Consider the following 20,067-nt stretch of genomic DNA (forward strand, 5'->3'; position numbering starts at 1 on the left):
AATAAACACAATGATAAATAAAAGACACAATGATCTTTTTTCATAACATTGTTTTTTTTTTGGATTTTTAGAACCAAGAAAACGTTGGAAACATTTTGTATTTTTAATTTTTTCGTTTTTTATATTAAATATTGAGAGATGATTTTTTTTATTAATTTTATATTATTTTTTAGGGTTTTTCTTATGACCACCCTTCTTATTCTTCTTATTTTTATCTCCCTCTAAATAATAACATGATCCTTAAAATACGTCACATGTCATTAGAAATACAATATCTTTACAATTGTTCTATTTATGAATTTTGGGGGGTTTTTTTAGCCTAGATTTAGATTATGCAATGGGTAGGTGAGATCTTGTGTTGACTTTTGGAACATACTTTGCTCGTGAGTTTTGTTACCCAGCAAAATAATTTGAATTTTTATTAGTTAAATATATAGAAACTATGACATCTAACTAGACTTAGATAACCTAAACCTATGAGTCAAATTCCTATTTATTAGGATTATTTTAAACACTATGAGATAAACATAACAATCCAATCCTATGTTTATCTGGTAATTCACAAGATAAACTAAACTTAAATAAATAAAAACCGAATAACTAAATAATCTAGTAACGACTAAACTATGCTTATGGATTTCGACCCACATGCGAATTTTAACGATTAATTTCAACAACTGTTACGGACTTACGACCGTCACAATTCCAACTACCTCAGCCACCTCACTTGCCATGTTGGCTAGGGCTGTAAGCGGACCGAACCAAAACCGACGGGGCTTTGTCCGTGCTCGTTCGTTAGGCTTTTGCCAGACAAACGGACAGTTTACGAATACTTTACCGAACGAGAATTCATGTTCGTGTCTGTCCATAAAGGAATTGAGTGCCTGTGTCAGTTCGCTAGTATTGTAAAACCTAACGGATACTAATGGACAACCGAACACTAACAGACCACTAATGGACAAACAAACACCAATGGACACTAATGAACGTTAATGGACAAACAAACATAAATGTATCAAAATACTTAACATAAACACATAATATTTAAAAATACTTAACACTTAACATAGTAAGCAAACACATAATCATATCAAAATAATGTTTTGGTTTTCAAAATCCATAAATTTCTAGTGTTTCATGTGAAACAAGCTTCAAATTCTTTATTCTTCAAGGAATTTCAACATACACAACACTGTTAAACGGACATTACAGGATGGACGTCACCAGACATAATCGAACAGATGCTACCGGACGTTCACGAACACTATTGCACGGACAGTCTTTTTTTCCGTGTTCGTCCGTTAAGCTTACCGAACAAAACTTTCTTGTTAGTGTCCGATTCGTTTATTAAACGAACAAACATAAACATACTTCCTACCAAACGGACAGCAGGACGTCTGGTTTGTTTATAGCCCTAATGCTGGCCACTTTGCACGTGTCCCCATCTCGCCACACCACCTCGACCAACCTCGCTGCCAACACCATCATGCCACCGTCGATGTTAGCGGCGACGTCCGGTCAGAGGCAATGATAGAGGTGGCGGCCACTAGGTGATTGTGACAACGGAGTGGAGTCATATATATAGATCATACGAAAGATACATATCGGTTGTCGTCTACATAAACCAAATCAATCTGTTTATAAATACGATTAATGATACAAACTGCATACTCCGACAAACAGGTTTAGCGGATTATTTAATTACAACACAGATATAGAAAGTTTAAGAACCGAGTTCGAGAAATCTTGTTGCCATAGGATGCTTCGCTTCTGATAAGTTGTTCGAGTTCAAAACTTCAACGATCTCACCACCCACAAGAAGACACACCACGTCCGCAATCCTTTGAATTTGTTTAATGCTGTGAGAGACCATAGCAATTGTCATCCCCTTACTCTTTAACTTCACCAACACATCTTCTATGTTTTGCGTCGATATCGGATCCAACGCGCTCGTTGGCTCATCTAACAACAAAACCTGTACAAGAAAAGATAGATGAGCCAACAAAACCTGTACAAGAAAAGATTTAATATATATGAGGCTGTCACACAACTAACCTTAGATGTAAAACCCACAATAATAATAATAATAATAATAATAATAATAATAATAATAATAATAAGAGTTAGAATTTACTTGCAAGATTTTGTTCGAAAAATCAGGGTTATAGGTTTTCCATTATATCTGCCGAACACTATGTATAAGTGTATTATGCCGTTGACTACTTATAATTGGTTTTTGTGTTAAGTGCACCCTAGAATGGTAGCTAGCTAGAGAGTGTGATAAGCAATTGAATAACTCCTAGAATGTACTAAGTGGTTATGCGTTTTTCGCAATTCTCTTTTTAAAATTTGGCATATATTAAAAGGTACTTTTCATTACGATTTTTTTTAAACCAAAATCCGTTCTTCCTGTTCTTTTCAGTTTTTTTTTGATGGATAACAAAATATCCATAAAATAAAAGGAGCCAATTACAATAGAGGCAGGTAAGCGGGCAACAAGCTGTGCCACTACCCCCTTTTGAATAGCAAAACCGATCCTACTGAAAACAAAGTTATCGTTCAAAAGTAGAATCATAAAATAAGGATGTAATACGCTTTTAGTCCATATGGTTTGACCAAAATACTGGTTTTTGTCCAAAAGATATTTTTCTTTGGCTTTTTTTAGTCCATTAGATTCATTTTTGTGCCAAAATACATATGGACTAAAACCGTAGATTGTGACGATAGTGAAACTAACGGATTAAGAAAGCCAAAAAAAAATCATCTTCTGTACTAAAACCGATATTTTGGTCAAACTGCATGGACTAAAACTAGTTTTATCTTAAACGGTACATGATTTTTCTAACCGTTTTCAAACTAGAATTATATAACGAATGTTGGTTAACGGAAGCATCACTTACGCAAGGCGTTGCTCTATCTACAATCAAATAAGCTTAATTTACAACAGAAAGCAACGCCTCAAATCTGTTTTACGTATTAACCTTTTTATTAATCAAACTTTTTGTAATTTTTCGTCTCTTTGAGTCTTTGGTTATTTTAATGTATCAGTCTCCTGTAAACCCTAAGTTTGACCAATTTTGACCCAGAAGTACATGAGGTCAGTGGCGAAGCTTGGACGTGAGGGCCCCTTAGGGGGGGGGGGGGGTTCAAAATGTATTAAAAAAATCATAAACAAGGGAGCCAGGCTCAAATTTTCGGGTGAAAAAAGGAAAATTTACACTACGTATAAAATTTTCTGGAGAAAAATGAATACATTTACACTACTGCGAAAAAAGCAGGGGGGTCGGGCTCAAATTTTCGGCCAAAAACAGGTAAATTTACACTACGTATAAAATTTTCGGGCAAAAAACAGATACATTTACACTGCTATGCAAAAAAATAGGAGGGGCCGGGGCCACCCCTGACCCTAATGAAACTTTGCCATTGCATGAGGCCACCCGAGGTGCCATCCTGATCGCCTCATGCACGTCATAGGCCATTAGGTCTTTTGAACCATGAAAAAGGATGGGAAATGAAGAGGGTTACCTCTGGTTCATTAGCTAATGTTCTAGCAAGCGCAACCCTTTGAGCTTGACCAACTGACAGTTCACTGCCTGGTTTGTTAAAGAAAGACGAATCAAGGTCAGCAAAAGTCAACAACTCATACACTTGTTCATCTCTTAGTTTCTTTCCTTTCAATTGTGGCCCGTATTTTATGTTGTCTGCAACGGTACCTGCTCAAAAATGGCTCATCAAATCAAAATCTTAAATCACTATTTCAAACATTAACTCTAGAGGTGCAAACAAGCCGGGCTGCTCGTGGGGAACTTGAGATCGGATCGATAAAAAGCTCGAAACAAGCAGCGCTTTTTCGATCCTTAGCCTCAAATAAACTCGTTTAGTTATCGAACCTGAGCTCGAGCATTGTATGGGAAGACTTTAAGTTTTACCTCTTTCGTACTTCTACATATTAATTTCAAACTGCACAACCGAGCTCGAGCCGAGCTTTGGCTCGTTTAAGGTACTACATGAGACCTAGCTGAGTTTAGACTCATTTAAGTTTTTTTCTCAAAATATATATAAATAATTAAAAACATATATAAATTAATTAAGAAATAATAAAACGAGCCAAAGCTCGAGCTTTAGAAAAAAAATCTCGAGCTCTCCGTAAGTCAAACAAGCTGCGCTCGAGTCTCGTCGAACTCATAAATTAATTAAGAAATAATAAAATGAGCCAAGCTCGAGCTTTAGAAAAAAAAATGTTGAGCTCTTCATAAGTCAAATAAGTTGCGCTCGAGTCTAGTCAAACTCGGGCTCGGCTCGCTTACAACCCTAAATCTACATCTAGATCATCATTTACCTTCGAACAAAACCGGAAGCTGAAACAGCATACCCACTTTCCGCCGAAGCTCAAGAACATCAACCCCCGTAATATCTTTTCCATCAAGAAACACCGTTCCGGAAGGCGGTTCCCAAAGCCGATTCAGCGCTCTTAGCAGCGTTGACTTCCCGCTGCCACTCGGACCTATGATCCCCATGATTTTGCCTCTGGGTACATCCAAGTTCACGTTTTGAAGGATCAAAACCCCATTGTCTGATGATCTTGACAAACCCTTTACTTGAATTTTGATTTCTGACCCGTTAACCTCTTCATCAGCTTCGTTTAGTGATAGTAAATGTTCACGCACACCATCTGTTCGACGAAATGCCAAAACCAAAACAAGTAATTAATAAACCGATCATGAAGTCTGAATTGCTAATAACACAAATGGGTTTGCTAAATAAGTTTAATTTACAGTTAAAAGATTGTATTATAGCTACACATGTGTCCTAAAACGTGATGTTTTTACCACGCGCACCAAGTGTTTGATGAAATGCCTAAACCAAAACAAGTAATTAATAAACCGATCATGAAGTCTAAATTGCTAACAACATAAAGGGTTTGTTAAATAAATTTAATTTACAGTTAAAAGATTGTATTATAGCTACATGTGTCCTAAAACATGCTGTTTTTACCACGCGCACCAAGTGTTTGATGAAATGCCTAAACCAGAACAAGTTAATAATAAACCGATCATGAAGTCTGAATTGCTAAGAGCATGAATGGGTTTTGGATTGTAAGTTATCTTACCTTGGAAATTGTCCATGGAAATTGAGTTGAAGTTGTGATCTCAGATTATGAAAATGAGCATAGTAGTACCTTCCTCAGTATACAACTTTGTTTCACTTTTGTCATAGTGGGATGCCACATCATTGATCATATACGACACAACCAATATTCTTATCAAATGAGTAAAATCCAAAGAATGTTTTAGTGGGGTTGAAGTGTTAGGTTTACCGTTTAGTTTCCGTGATTCGGTTTTGGTTTGGTTCGATTATGAAACGAGACATAACTGAAACTAAATGGTAACTTTCAGTTAAAAAACCCACCGAATCATCGGTTATTAGTTTAGATTGGTTTCGCTCACCCTTAATTTAAGGTTTAGAATGCAAGAATTAGGTATAAAAAATAATACTTCTATATGTAATGTTATTTGTCGGTACTTTTAAGTAGTTTTAGTTTGCGTGATATTTAATGTATTTAATATTTTTGTTGGACAGTCTCCCGTTGTTCTTCCATCATGGACATCGCCATTTCATTTTTTAACTTTTGTTTCCACTATTTTATTTGGAAGATGCGTTTTCTTTTCTCATTCTTGTTCCTTTATCATTCTATAGTCAAAAACAATGCTGACCATACTTTATTTTCCTTTGCTTGATGACTCGACCACTCTCTTCGCTTTTCGTGTCGGCACTTATCAAGTTTGTCTCTTAGTTGAGGTCGGGAATTTTGCTTGCTTTGAGTGACCTTCATATTTGACATCCATCAACTGAATGAGTTCCATTTTAAATGGCTTCTTACAATCTCCAATCCAATTTCAAACAAAATGATACTACAAAATATTTTTCTTAATCTTGTTAGGGTTCATTTAGAAAGCACATAACATAAATAGGACTTAACTTTTTAATTAACTATTTTTTATTGAAATAAAAAAAAATCCAGTTACAATAGATAGGCAAACAAATAAGTTGTGTCGCAACCACCTTTTGAATGGTTAAATCGATCATATTGAAAACAAAGTTATAGTTCTTCTCTTCGGCATCAACAACTTAAAGTGTAGTGTGCACGACCTGCTGAACTCTTTTTAAAAAAGCATAACAACTTTGATGGCAAGAGACCCAAATGTATCAAAAACAAAAGGAATAAACACATGCTGAATTTCAGCATAGATTAAAATGATAAAAACCGAAAACATAAATGAATTTTAACTCTTTACATGCTATCAGGAATGCAAACGATCCGAACGAACACAAACAAGGGCATGTTCGTGCTCGTTCATTTAACTTTAAACGAACACAAACACGAACACTTGATTAAACAAATATACTGTGTTCATGTTCGTTTATGTTTGTTTGTTTAAAATCTAAACGACCAATTCACGAACACAAACGAACATAACTGAACAAAGATAAATAAACATAAATAAACATATATACACGAATGCAAATGTACATAAATATATAAACGAACACACTTAAATAAATACAAATGAAAAGATATAAAACCTTTAAAGTATATTAGTCATCTAGATAATATTAATTATTTTCTATTAGTACATAAACAGACATAAATAAACGAACGTTTACGAACATAGATACGAAACATGTGTTCGAGTTCGTTCATTTAATTAAACAAATACTAAACTTTTGTTCATGCTAGTTCGTTTATTAAATAAACGAACTTCCTGCTGAACGATTACTAAACAGTTACCAAACGTTTCGTTCGTTTACAGGCCTACACGCTATAAACATTTATAGGTGTATGGTTTGTATATATGAACAAAACCAAGGACCAATTAGCAACACAACTTGCCTCATTACACAAACACAAAAACCAAACACGAGTTCACAGATTATGAAATCAAAGACTTCGTCTTTCAAATCCCAATTCAAGACACACCCATAATGAGGTCAGCCATTCCAATTATCATTTACCATCAACACTTCTTCAAGCTTATTACTGCTCAATTTTCACCATTTTAACCTCTCATTTTGGTAAATTTTGTAACTTTCTTGAAATTGGCTGCAGTTTGATTGATTCATTATAATATTCAATCAAAATCAAGGGTTTTTGTTTAAATTGGATGTGATTACTAGTTTGCTATCTGGGTCTTTAATAATTTGTGGGTTCTTGGTTAAATTAAGTTTCTTGATATTAAAAGGATGAATCTTGGTGTAAAAAGATTGGATTTTTATATATGAAGTGAAACCCTAATTGGGTTTTAGAAATTAGGGTTTGAAAAATAGTTTTTGAGTTGAATAATGCAACCGCCGAAGCCGAATTTAAGGGTGAATCTTGTGGAAGTTAAAATTCAGTTGATCAAGAAAGTTGGGGTGGAGAGATTGAACCAGTATTTGGGTTACTTGAATCGGTTTTTGAGTTTGAAGTTGAGTAAGAGTGAGTTTGATAAGCTTTGTTTGGGGGCGATCGGGAAGGATAATATTCGGCTGCATAATCAGTTGATTCGGGCTGTTTTGAAAAATGCGTGTACGGTTACAGGTGGGAACAAGAAGGCTTTAGATGGTGTTGGTCATCATCAAAACAGGTCGGTTCCAGCTGTGACGCCTGTTACCAGCCCGTTGACTTTGGTCAATGGCGATATTCTTCCTCCGTCCCCGCGGAAAGCGAGAACTGTGGCTCGTGATCAAAGAGTTGTGGACCGTAAAAGTGCTCTCGGGTCAAATGGGTCGATAAATTTCACTCCTTTTTCGTCGTCTACACAAACGGGTGATTTTCATCAACAAGAGCCCGCTAATCAAGCAGAAAACGGTGCACTTGTGAGTGTGAACCGTGCAGAAGGGACCGAATCATTAGCTAAACGAGATGGGAACATCATATCTGGTAGAACTTCACTACATGCGCCACTCGGGATCTCGCATTTTCCTACCAGTATAGGTGGGACAAACGTGGGAAATAACAGTAAATGTGTCGGTGTTCTGCATAATGACGGTTTGTTAGACGCGACAACATTAAAGGAACGTATGGAGCAGATTACCATACCGCACGGGCTTCAATGCGTGTCAATGGATTGTGCAAACGTGCTAAACAACGGATTAGATGTTTACTTAAAGAGTTTGATTAGGTCTTGTGTTGACCTAAACGTATCAAGATCCGTTCACAAGTCAACACAAAGTGATCACCCGAATCATATTCGGTCTCAAAATGGTCAAACGCAAGAACAAGAACCGAAACCGAAGCGATTAATAAATTTGCTAGATTTTAGGGTTGCTATGGAACTTAACTGTAAACAGCTTGGAGATGATTGGCCCATACTTCTAGAGAACATATGTTGTACACATGGTTTTGAGGAATAAATTGCTTCGGGCCAATGTTTTTCATATCTTAATCGGGCTTGTGGGGCTCGTTTATGGTTCTAGTGAGGCTTTTTAGTGCAGTATGATCAAGATTCCTGCGCCATGTCAGCAACCAACGAAAAACGGAATCAAGAAGTGAAAAGCGAATGCTAATGTACGATTGCATCGTTGTATAATTAGCATGTCGCACTGCATAGTTTCTGCTGCTTCCGTAATTTAGTTGATGAGATTATATAGAAAAGTTTTGCAGGAATAATATGTGTACATCCTTATTTGATTAAAGAGCTGAGAATTGCATAATATGCATTTTTAAGGTTAGGCATTTATTTAAGTATCAATATTAATGACGCATTTATAGTTTTATTCCTAATGAAGCATGATCCTCTTTTAAAGTAAGTTGTTTATCCTGTTGTATTTTGCAATAATATTTTCTTAAAGTAGAATTCGTTGAAGAGTTAAGTGCGTCATCGAGGTAGTAAATATACGTTATTATATGCTTTGGTAACATTTGAGGACATGAAGATTCATAAGTCAGGTAGGCTCGATTTGCTCTTCGTTTTAAAGGTAATTTCTACAACTAATTTACCTACCATTTTTTGTTTTTAAAATTTTAATCTGTATGTGTTATATTGGTGTTTTCTTGCAGAAGACTAATTAAAGCTGATGCCTTTTAGTCTTGTTTATTGAGTTATTTGATTATGGATATAATATTGCTACCTATATTTTATACTATCATTGTCTATATTGATTATTGAAATACCGGGTCAAGTTTCTACAAAGTGAGACAAAAATGAGAAGGATTTATAGCCACACAAAAAAAAATCCTTAAAAAAAAATTAAAAAAATAAAAATTAAAAATCATAACTCAAAATTTAATAAAAAAACAAAAAAAAGTAAAAACACAAAAATGTTTCCACCGTCTTCCTCGTTCTTAAAAAAAAAACTCGAAAAAGACACAATGTTGAGTGAAAAAGACCATTGTCTTTTTGTTTATCATTGTGTTTTGTGTTTATTTTCGTCATTGATTGTGTCTTTTTTCCTTGACATTGTGTCTTTTTTTCTTGATATTGTGTTATTTTACTAAACATTGTGTTATATTTTGCGATTTATTGTGTCTTTTTTTAGTTGTAATTGTGTCTTTTGTTCATTTTCGTCATTGTGTCTTTTGTCTCTGCATTGTCCTTTCGGTGTTATTATTTATTTTTATTTTTTATTTTTGGAACGAGAATGACGAGGGAAACATTTTTGGTTTCTAAACCTTTTCGTTTTTTATTTATATTTTGAGTTATGATTTTTTTATTAATATTTTTTAGAGGTTTTTTGTGTGGCCACAAATCTTTCTCACATTTCTCATTTTTGTCTCCCCTTGTATTTTAACCTTTCCCTTGAAATACCAATGTTCCGTACCGTACTAATCAACCCTACGTGACATGACCGAACTTAGCTATTAATTAAAAGGATAACATAATTTGAAAATGTTTGATTCTATATGTTAGGCTAACTGTTGATCATGCATTCCAGAAAAGGAAAAAAAAACACTTGCATGTGATGAGATGAAGCCCACATGATTACGAAAGATCATATTCACCCCACTTCTCGGGTAAATATAACCGAGGCTGAATTAAATAGGTGTTAAAACATCCTGGAGATGAAGGTGGTGGTAAAAGAATCGACGACGGTGAAGCCAGCGAAGGAGACACCGACGGTAAAGCTATGGAACTCTTGCCTTGATCTCATTGCCCCCAACTTTAACACGCTCACGGTGTATTTTTACCGGCCCAATGGTGCTACCAACTTCTTTGATATTAAAGTGATGAAGGACGCTTTGAGTAGGGCGTTGGTTGCGTTTTACTCAATGGCGGGGCGGTTAATAGAAGGCAAAGACGGTCGGATTGAGATCGACTGTCAAGGACAAGGTGCGTTGTTTTTGGAAGCCGAGTCCGATGGCGTTATCGATGATTTTGGTGACTTTGCTCCCCAACCGGAGTTGTTGAAACTCATTCCGGTGGTTGATTGCTCGTTGGGAATCAACTCGTATCCTCTGCTGGTCTTACAGGTTTATAATATTTTACTAATTTCAAAATTATTATTTTTACTTAAAGCTTGATGACATATGCAACAACTGTCTTTTAACAGGTAACTTACTTCAAATGCGGTGGGGTTTCGTTAGGACTCGGTGTGCACCATCGTGTCGTGGATGGGATGTCTGCGATGCACTTCATGAACACATGGTCCGATATGGCTCGTGGCCTTGACGTCCATCTCCCACCCTTCATAGACCGAACTCTCCTCCGTACACGGGACCCACCACAACCCGTTTTTGACCATGTTGAATACCACCCGGATCCAACTGTCCCAACGGATGAAACCAAAACAGTCTACTCAATATTCAAGTTAACACGAGACCAACTCAACGTGCTCAAAGCAAAAACAAAGGAAGCTTATGGTAGCACAATCAGCTATAGCTCTTTTGAAGTTTTATTGGGCCATGTTTGGAAGTGCGCGTGTAAAGCCCGCGGGCTGCAAGATGATCAGACCACCAAGCCCAAAATAGAAGTTGATGGACGGGCCCGCTTACAACCACCACTTCCACCAGGCTATTTTGGTAATGCTATCTTCACAGCCGCTGCTATAATGACATCTGGCGAAATTCAATCCAAACCTTTTTGGTATGCTTCAAGTAAAATCCATGATGCTTTAGCGATGATGAACAACGATCATCTAAAATCAGCACTCGATTATCTGGAACAACACCTTGATCAGAAGCCCGAGGATTATAAGCACACGAATCTTCAAGTAATAAGTTGGGCTAGGCTTCTGGTACACAATGCTGACTTTGGATGGGGCCAGCCCTTCTTCATGGGGCCTGCAAGGCTCCCATCAAGAGGAAGGTGTTATCTGTTACCAAGCCCGATAAACGATGGGAGCTTATCGATCATCATTGGGCTGGAAGTTGAACAAATGAAGCTTTTCAACAACTTGCTCTATGCAATTTAAATTTAGCGCTTGATACGTTTATTATGCAATTTGTTATATTTCATCAATAAAATTCTTGCTCATATAGAGCTTGAATGATTTGTGAACTTTCAACAATAAGGTGTTGTTTGTTTTTGCTTAAAACGTCTGTAAGGGGCTTACGTCTGCGGGCGCGCAGACATAAGCTTCTGAAGACTGTTTTTTTTTTCAAAAAAAAGATCTGAAAAATTCTTTTATGGTCTTAAAAAATAAGTTATTGTTTAACTTTTTCACACTTCTTAACATCCTATCAACACCCAATGCCCAACACCACCACCACCACCCACTGTGCGCCACCACCGCCACCTTCCACCACCACCATCCACCGTCCGCCACCACCACCCACCACCACCGTCTGCCACCAACACCCTCCGCCACCCACATCGTCCAGTACCACCACCACCCGCCGTCCGCCCACAACCACCATCCACCACCACCACCACCTATCGTCTGGCACCACCACCACCACCACCCACCGTCGGTCACAACCACCGTCCACTACCACCGACCACCACCACCACCCACCGTCTGCCACAACCACCACCACCGTCCATCACCACCACCACCCACCGTCGGCCACCACCACCGTCCACTACCACCACCCATCGTCCGCCGCCACCACCGTCCGTCGTCCGCCACCACCACCATCCATCACCACCGCCACCCACTGTCGGCCACAACCATCGTCCACCGCCCGCCACCACCACCACCATCCATCACCACCACCATCACCCACCGTCGGCCACAACCATCTTCCACTACCACCACCCCCACCTACCGTCCGCCACCAGCACCGTCCACCATCCCCACCCACCGTCGGCCACAACCATCTTCCACTACCACCACCCACCGTCCGCCACCACCACTGTCCACCACCCACCACAACCATCCATCACCACCATCCACCGTCCACCACCACCGTTCACCACCTTACCACAATCGTGTACCACCAATCGTCCACACCACCCATTTCCACAGTTCTCACACCACCACCAATTGTTTTAGCAGTGTACAAACGTTAAATGACTTATATCTATTGTGATATGTATTATGGATAACTACTTTTCAGTTTATGCAGACGATTTCCAGTTTATAAAACAAACAGTATTATATTTTCAGATTGCATACCTTCAGACCACATCTTCAGTTGCAGATATGAAATCAGATGAAATCAAATTGCAGACAGTTTTTGTCTTCAAAAACAAACAACACCTAAATTAATTTTTATGGATGCGTATATGCATATAGAGTGACGACCAAGTTATGATGATATCCGCCGTATATCGGAGATAAGGTGTTATTGAAAGTTTCACCTTGGTAGAGTGTAGTTCGGTTTGGTCATAAAGGGAAATTAAGTCCTAATTTCGTTGGACCATTCAAAGTCCTCGAAAGGGCTGGACTAGTAGCTTATCAACTAGAGCTACTAGAAGAGATGAATGGTGTACACGATGTATTCCATGTGTCAAACCTCCATAAGTGTTTGACTAGAATCTCTTGCCATGCTTTTAAAAGACGTTGAAATAAACGAGAAACTTAAATTTGTATCGGTCTGCAAATCGAAGATCCACAAGTCAAATCTCTTAAGCTAAAGAGATTGAACTTGTATCGTAAAGGTTAATTGGTACTCTAGATGAAGTTTCAAATATAAGGAAGATAAGATTAACATATACGATCACAAACTTTGTGTACATTAGATATTTAGAAAATCATAAATTAGTGGCACAAAAACTAAGTGCCAATAAAAATATGTTATAAGCAAAGATGATGTACACAAAGTGCCATTAAAAACTTAAATTAGTGACATAAAAGTTAAATGCCATTAAAATGTGTGACACCAGACTTTTAATGGCATACACAAAGTGCCACCAAAATCAAAAATTAGTGGCATTAAAACTGGATGCCTCTAAAAATGTGTAATAAACAAAGATGGCATACAAAAAGTGCCATTAAAAACCTAAATTAGTGGCACAAGAGTTAAATGTCATTAAAAACGCGTGACACTAGATTTTTAGTGGCATACGCAAAGTGCCACTAAAATCATAAATTAGTGGTACAAAAACTAAGTGTCACTAAAAATGTGTTATAAGCAAAGATGACATACACAAAGTGCCATTAAAAACTTAAATTAGTGGCATAAAAGCTAAATATCATTAAAAACGTATGCCACTAAATGGCTTTTTATTTGTAGTGACCCTATATATTTCTTTGATTACAATGCATCCATAATGTACCTTAATTTGTATATTATTAAACTAGTTTTAGAGCCCGTGTCACACACGGGATAATTCAAATTATAAAATTATAAGTAAAACAAATAATTACATAACGTATATGAACAAAATTGTATTACATCTATGTTTGTATTTATACAATGTGTACATAAATTGATTTTATTTATATCACAAAATGATTTTTTTGAACTTAATTAAAAATATGCCCGTGCAAAATCGTACCCGAGAATGCTTCTTTCTATTGAAAAATTCATTCTCGGTGTCATATATGTATAATTGAAAAATTTTTGGTTATGAACCAATTTCGAAAATAAGACTTCTCATACGATAGTAGTTCCAATCACTCAGCCTAAATACAAAAGAGGCGTTACCTTTATTGATATATTTATCAATTTACCACCCATCAAAGGAAAGTGGGGTATTAAACTGTAGCAATGGATGTTTTTCAAGAACTATTTTTTTCTGTGCTACACCATAAAAAATATTTTAATAACTTTCAGAGGGCTTCTCGACTTTGTCATAATGACAACATAAAAAATAACATGTTAACCCATTCAATTTTGTGAATATTTGGTTTCATTTGAGCATAGTTTTGCATGACATGCTTCACATACAACGTTCTGATCACCATTGAAGTTAATCTTGACATAAATATTTCAAATTTGATAAAAGTTAGAAGCATTAATAGGCATGGGATGGCATATCGAAAGTGGTCGCAATCTTTTCTTAAATTTTAATAGTTGATGGAAAAATAGTCAATTTGCCAAATCCCGAACCTTTTGATTATTTCAAAAAATGCCCTTAAAAATAAACTTGAAACCCGAGTCATGTTTAAAATTCTAACTTTCATACTTTTGATATTTTAAAGTCAACACTTTGAACCCATAACAAATTTGACGATAAATCTATTTTGCATTCTCAAACTTTTAAAAATACTCAAAATTTTCATTTTTGACCTATAACAAATTTTGACCTGAATGTAGTTAACTTGTACCAAACAATCTATTTACCAACTTTTGACCCATAAAATCAAATTTAACTTCCACAAAAAACCCGAAACAATTTTCATTTGAGAAACATGATTTGTTGTTAATTTTTTGGAATTCACCAAGTATTTGAAATATATAGTAAAATAATATGTTAATATTTATATTTATAAAAATATATAGATATTATAAAAATATAGTGTAAAAGGAAAGTGAATAATTATTGATTTATTACATATATTAGTGTATATTAGTTTTGGAGGAGAAAAATTGTGAGAATTAACCAAAACTTGACAAGTGTCCACATTTATTTTACTTGATTAGAATATAGGTAGATTAGGGTATATTAGTTTTGGAGGGAAAAGAATTGTGAGAATTAACCAAAACATGACAAGTGTCCCCATTTATTTTACTTTATTAGAATATAGGTAGATTAGGATATATTAGTTTTGGAGGGAAAAAAATTATGAGAATTAACCAAAACATGACAAGTATCTCAATTTATTTTACTTTATTGTGAGATTAATGATTTTCATATTTTTGTTTCATTAACCTGTGTAGTAAACATATAAGCTAAAAAGAAGCTTTAATAAGCCATTCCATAAAAATTGTTTAAAAGAGAAGCCAGAAACAAATACTATAAAGTATAAACCCAATAAAAAAAATCTAACAAAAATATTTCAAAAAATCTTTTGTGAAAAAAAAAAGATGGTAGTTAATCTTTTGTGAAGGCCTATCGGATTTTGCCGGAGTGGAAACTAGAACTTCCGGCTGACGACATGACATCGATTCTCCTCCTCCAGGCATTGTACTATGAGTTCTATCTGTCTGGTAACTTTAGGCTTCCGATTACCAAGTTCATTGGTGATTTGTTGTCTACCTATGGGATTCATATCACCTAGATCCATGTAATGGGTATGATTCGGATTCGACATTTCAAATTCATTGATGTTGTGCCTAGGAGTATCACGCATACCTTAGAGAGGTTCAACGTCTTCTAGAAGCTGGTTCCTCAGGACAGCTGGTATGCTGTTTATCTCCGCGACAGATCGAATACTATTTGTGAGCCTTCATGACTAGTTACTCCCGCGATGTCAAAAGTGTATATGACATTGAAGCAAGTAGTTACTCCCCTATGACCCATGTTCGAGGCGGCTCTTGTATCTGCTGGAACGAGCCGATAATGGTTGGGTAAAAGTTAGTTATTATTATATATTAATTAGTTATATTTAGGTAAATAAATGAATGAACATTAGTACTTCAAGCATTGTTTACGTGTTTAAGGATATGGGAAGCTTTGGAGCTTAACGAGGATATTTACGGGCTTGGAATGAAGACCGAGAAGTGAAAGATTGGAAGTGCACGCATCACGAGGCAGTAAAAAAAAGAAAATAAAAAATGCAGAAAAATTACATCTTCGCGATACGCGAAGATGCAAAGAAGGGCAACTTCGCGATACGCGAAGTTGCAGAATTACGGCCGCGACTATTTTGTCCTTCGCGATACGCGAAGAAGCATCCCTTACATCTTCGCGATACGCGAAGATGCTTAAGTCGGCCAAAAATTTAGGTTTTCCCTATTTAAACCCCTTAACCTCCCCATTCGGCTAATAACGACTTCCAGAGGCAGAAGAGCTGTGCTAAGACGATTTCCAGCCATTCCGAAGCTTCCGGTTCATCTCGGGTTTGCATGTTCATCAAAGATAAGTGTTTTGACATTATGATTATGTTCGGCTAAGTCCTTTGTTCATTCTAGGCTAGGGTTTTGTGTAATTCCTCTTGAGACCAGATTTGCTATGCTTAAAGTTATAAACTTGATTTGAGTTATTGCTTTTATCTTGTTTAATTGATTGCTTGGTTGTTTAAACAATTTATATTTGCGATTATTGATTAGTGCATCACTTGTTTGGTTTTGTTCATCAACACTTAGGGTTAGGCTCTTGTGTCATTGAACTTATAATCATCGGTTCATGTTACTTAATTAGTTGTCATAAACATAAATTGGTAATTGTGTAGATCGAGTTCAATTGTGTCAACAATTCGGTTAGGGTATCGTTTGTCATCACAATCAAACTACTAGGTCTAGTAATTACTGCGCAACCAAGACAAGTAAATATGTGATTAAGTTGAATGTCACATTACCCGAACCTAGAATGAATGCTTTTATTAATATTATTTACAAATCGTTTTTAAGTAATAATTAGTTTTAATTAAATATTTTTCTAAAAACCGTTTACATCGTCTGTCCGCCTTAGTTTAATAATTAATTTAGTAATATTAAATTAGCACTTTCCTTGAGTCATTGTGGAGACGACCTTACTTACCCGTACTTATTATAGGTATTTAAGTCTTAAAATTAATTGTTTGAGTAGACCGCGACAGTCTACGTCAAAATGGCGCCGTTTCCGGGGACTCAACGCGCTTAGTGCTAGTTTAGTTTAGTAATTTAGTTTTAGTTTTTTTTTATATTTATTTCGTTTGATTTTACGCGAGGTATTTGTGTGTCTCATGTGTGTAGGTAACTAAAGATGACATGGATTTGGGTTTATGACTCACATGAAGGATATAAGGTTGTGGAGGATGATTATTCGGACTATCCACATTCATATGATGAACCATCATCACCAAACCCTCAAAGCTACTACGAGTCAAGTGAATATGATAGTGATGGACCTGAGACGCTAGCTTTTGTAAGTTACCGAGAGGAGGAAGACTACTATTATGATGAGTACCTTCAACCTATATATGAAGAAGTCCCTCAATATTATAATCATGATGGTACTTATCAAAAGAATTATCAGCAAGATCAAGAAGATTCCTCCGGTAACAATGAAGAGTCTATGAAAGACGTTATGGATTTTTTGAAGGAGATGAAGAGAGATTAAGAAGCTCAGTATAAGGCAATAAATCAAAGGTTAGAGCTTCAAGAAACGTCTAATGCAGCCCAAGATGAACTGATGAAGCACCTATTAGAAGAGGTGGCCCAAATTAAACGAGAACGAAAGAAGTTGGCTAGTGGTGTCGTGGTGGATGTGGTTGTGACAGATGAGGTTCAGGGACTTTTAGAGCACGAAGTGGAGGAAGAGGTTGTGGAGATTAATACCACACCAACTCCGTTAATTACCAATGAGCCAATGAATGTTGTGGTTTTGGTTGAACAAGATGACATTGAGGGACAAAGTTCAGATCTTTTAGGGCATGAAGTTGAAAGTTTAAACCTGGTTGAAGGCATATCGACCTTTGAAGAGCATGTGATTGAAGTAGCCCAGGTGAATCCCAATTGTTCTCTTCTAACAATCACACCAATGAACAAAGTTGGGGGGAATGGTTCAAGTTCAAGGAAAAGAAAAGTGAGTTTGGAAGACACTAAACAGAACATGGTGAAATGGGCCTATATTGTTTCTATTAATATGTCAACCACAAGGAAGAAGGGGGGCACACACCACCTCAACTACCGAGCATACTCCGGGAACTCAGTAGGGAAATGTTTAGCTCACTTTCGATCAAAGTTGGGTTACTCAAACAAAACCAAAAGTGGGCGTGCTTGACTTGTTAACCACCGGGCGTATGTGAGAAATTCTAAGGGTAAAATTGCATTCACACCCGACTGTATGGGTTTATCAAATATAGTTAACATGAATGAAGAAGAGGAGCTAAGGCATATCAACTACCGAGCTTTTAGAGGAAACTTGGCAGGAAAGTGTCCACTTAGACCACCGTAAACGCAAAATGAGGTAACGGTCTGGCTGAAGACCTTAAGAAAAACTTAGTGCTAACCGGGAGGCAACTCGGCCTTGTATTCAGGTACTTGCATATTTTTGTTGTAGTTGAACTTTATGGGTGTAGTTCACTATAAACCCTCACGAGACCATACTCGTCCACTCGGGCTACCGGGGGGTTTAAAGGGCTTGTTGCATACGGTAAATGCAACCGTGATTCCTACGAAAGTGAGTTAGGTCTTTTAACATTTTTATTTGTTTAACAAATTTGGTTATGAAATTAATTAATATTGGTCGGTAATTTAAAATTAATGGTTTTGCAAACGATTTAAAAGACCTATATTTTTAACACTTGTGAGAAGCTTGCTTCTACATGTTTGAGAGTTTGCAGATTTTATTTTGAGAGTTGAGGAGGTAAGGTTCATTGAGAGATCACCGAGGGCACGAGAGTTGCACATGAGAGTTTTATTTTCTATCAGGTGATTTCGTTTTCATAACCTTATTTGTTTTATTAGTTTTTGTGTTAAAAGTGTAATTGTATTTTTGTAAATTTAATAACCACCATCACATTAGGCCCGGTTTGAAAATTGTCAAGTGAATTTTAAACCCCGTCCCTATTTTATGTCTTAAATTTTCAACATTAAGGACCATGTTTGCCTCAGGTGTGGGGATGGGGGAGAAATTGAAAATTTTAAATGTTTAATGTTCCTTGAATTAAGCTTTTTTGCATAATAATGGAAAATGATAGAAAAATCGGGGATTATTTTTCAAAATTATTATATAATATGAGATAAATAAAACGGGAACACTCTTAAATTGGGATGTGCCGGTAGGCTCAGCTTTGAGAATGAAAGGATAATTTGGTTGTTGACTTAATTGAACCTTAAATGCTTGATTTTTAGTGGGAAACGCCTTCAGGGTTTTGTTTGTTTAGCTAAGCCTGTGTAAGGACTAGAATGAAAGATTAGGCCATACTCAAGCCTTACTATTATATTTGATCACTAAAAATATATTTTAATATGAATAGTCTATAGTGCAATGGTTGGATAGGCTTAACATTAGAGTATTCTAAATGGCTTGTGATATAAACATAAATGAAAATACTGCTAGTTAAGTGGCTAACACTTCATAGGCGTATGGTTTTATGGCCTTAAATCCTGTATTGATGGGATGCCCCGGGGAACGGAGACCATGGGTTGGTATGCGGTTTATCATCTGGTATGCGTAAATCCTAAGTGGATTTATTCATATTAAAAAAGCTTAAAAAGAGCAAACCCGCAGTTATCTGCCAATTCATAAGTCAATAATTACAAATTCACTACTGACTTGATCATCCACGCTGTTAGTCTCATTACCATTAAGAAATGGACCACACGAGACACGTCATATGTAAGTCCTACAGATGAATTCTTGCCTACTCACGTATGGTGATGGACTTCGGGGTATTGCTTAATAACGGGGGTATGTCATGTAGTGGGGGCTATTTACTAGTTGGTTACCTAATTATACTTTAATCATATCTAATGGCCATTCTGGTAGACTTTAATACTTAAGTTAAGGTTTTGGTTTGATAAAAATATCCAAGATTGTCTTAGCTATTACATATGGGCTGAAAAATTGTACAAATGTGCAAAATTTTGATCGTCTAATCTTAAGGTTTAAGTCAAGTTGGGGTGGCCTGGTTCGGTAAAACTCTAATGAAGCATGGTAAGGTGGCTTCAGG

The 20,067-nt window shown here is 36.5% G+C and overlaps 3 protein-coding genes across 3 annotated transcripts; 2 read left to right on the forward strand and 1 right to left on the reverse strand.

The window, feature by feature from the left end:
- Window positions 1–1,642: 1,642 nt before the first annotated feature.
- LOC143531199 (ABC transporter I family member 17-like) lies at window positions 1,643–5,139 on the reverse strand. Its single transcript, XM_077026545.1, has 4 exons — window positions 5,111–5,139; window positions 4,340–4,672; window positions 3,526–3,713; window positions 1,643–1,975 (listed from the first exon to the last, which is right to left on the reverse strand). Exons 1-4 carry the CDS (start codon window positions 5,124–5,126, stop codon window positions 1,724–1,726), a joined length of 789 nt encoding a protein of 262 aa, XP_076882660.1. The 5' UTR covers window positions 5,127–5,139; the 3' UTR covers window positions 1,643–1,723.
- Window positions 5,140–7,341: 2,202 nt separating this feature from the next.
- Window positions 7,342–8,394, forward strand: LOC143531176 (uncharacterized). Its single transcript, XM_077026525.1, has one exon. It carries the CDS (start codon window positions 7,342–7,344, stop codon window positions 8,392–8,394), a length of 1,053 nt encoding a protein of 350 aa, XP_076882640.1.
- A 1,607-nt stretch (window positions 8,395–10,001) lies between these two features.
- LOC143531211 (shikimate O-hydroxycinnamoyltransferase-like) lies at window positions 10,002–11,397 on the forward strand. Its single transcript, XM_077026557.1, has 2 exons — window positions 10,002–10,450; window positions 10,531–11,397. The coding sequence occupies exons 1-2, from the start codon at window positions 10,043–10,045 to the stop codon at window positions 11,389–11,391; spliced, it is 1,269 nt and encodes a 422-aa protein (XP_076882672.1). The 5' UTR covers window positions 10,002–10,042; the 3' UTR covers window positions 11,392–11,397.
- The last annotated feature ends 8,670 nt before the right edge of the window (window positions 11,398–20,067 follow it).

This window comes from Bidens hawaiensis, unplaced genomic scaffold (assembly GCF_021521415.1).
Source record: "Bidens hawaiensis isolate Kalapana, Puna unplaced genomic scaffold, B.hawaiensis_p1.1 tig00009086_1, whole genome shotgun sequence".
Lineage (NCBI taxonomy): Eukaryota > Viridiplantae > Streptophyta > Magnoliopsida > Asterales > Asteraceae > Bidens > Bidens hawaiensis.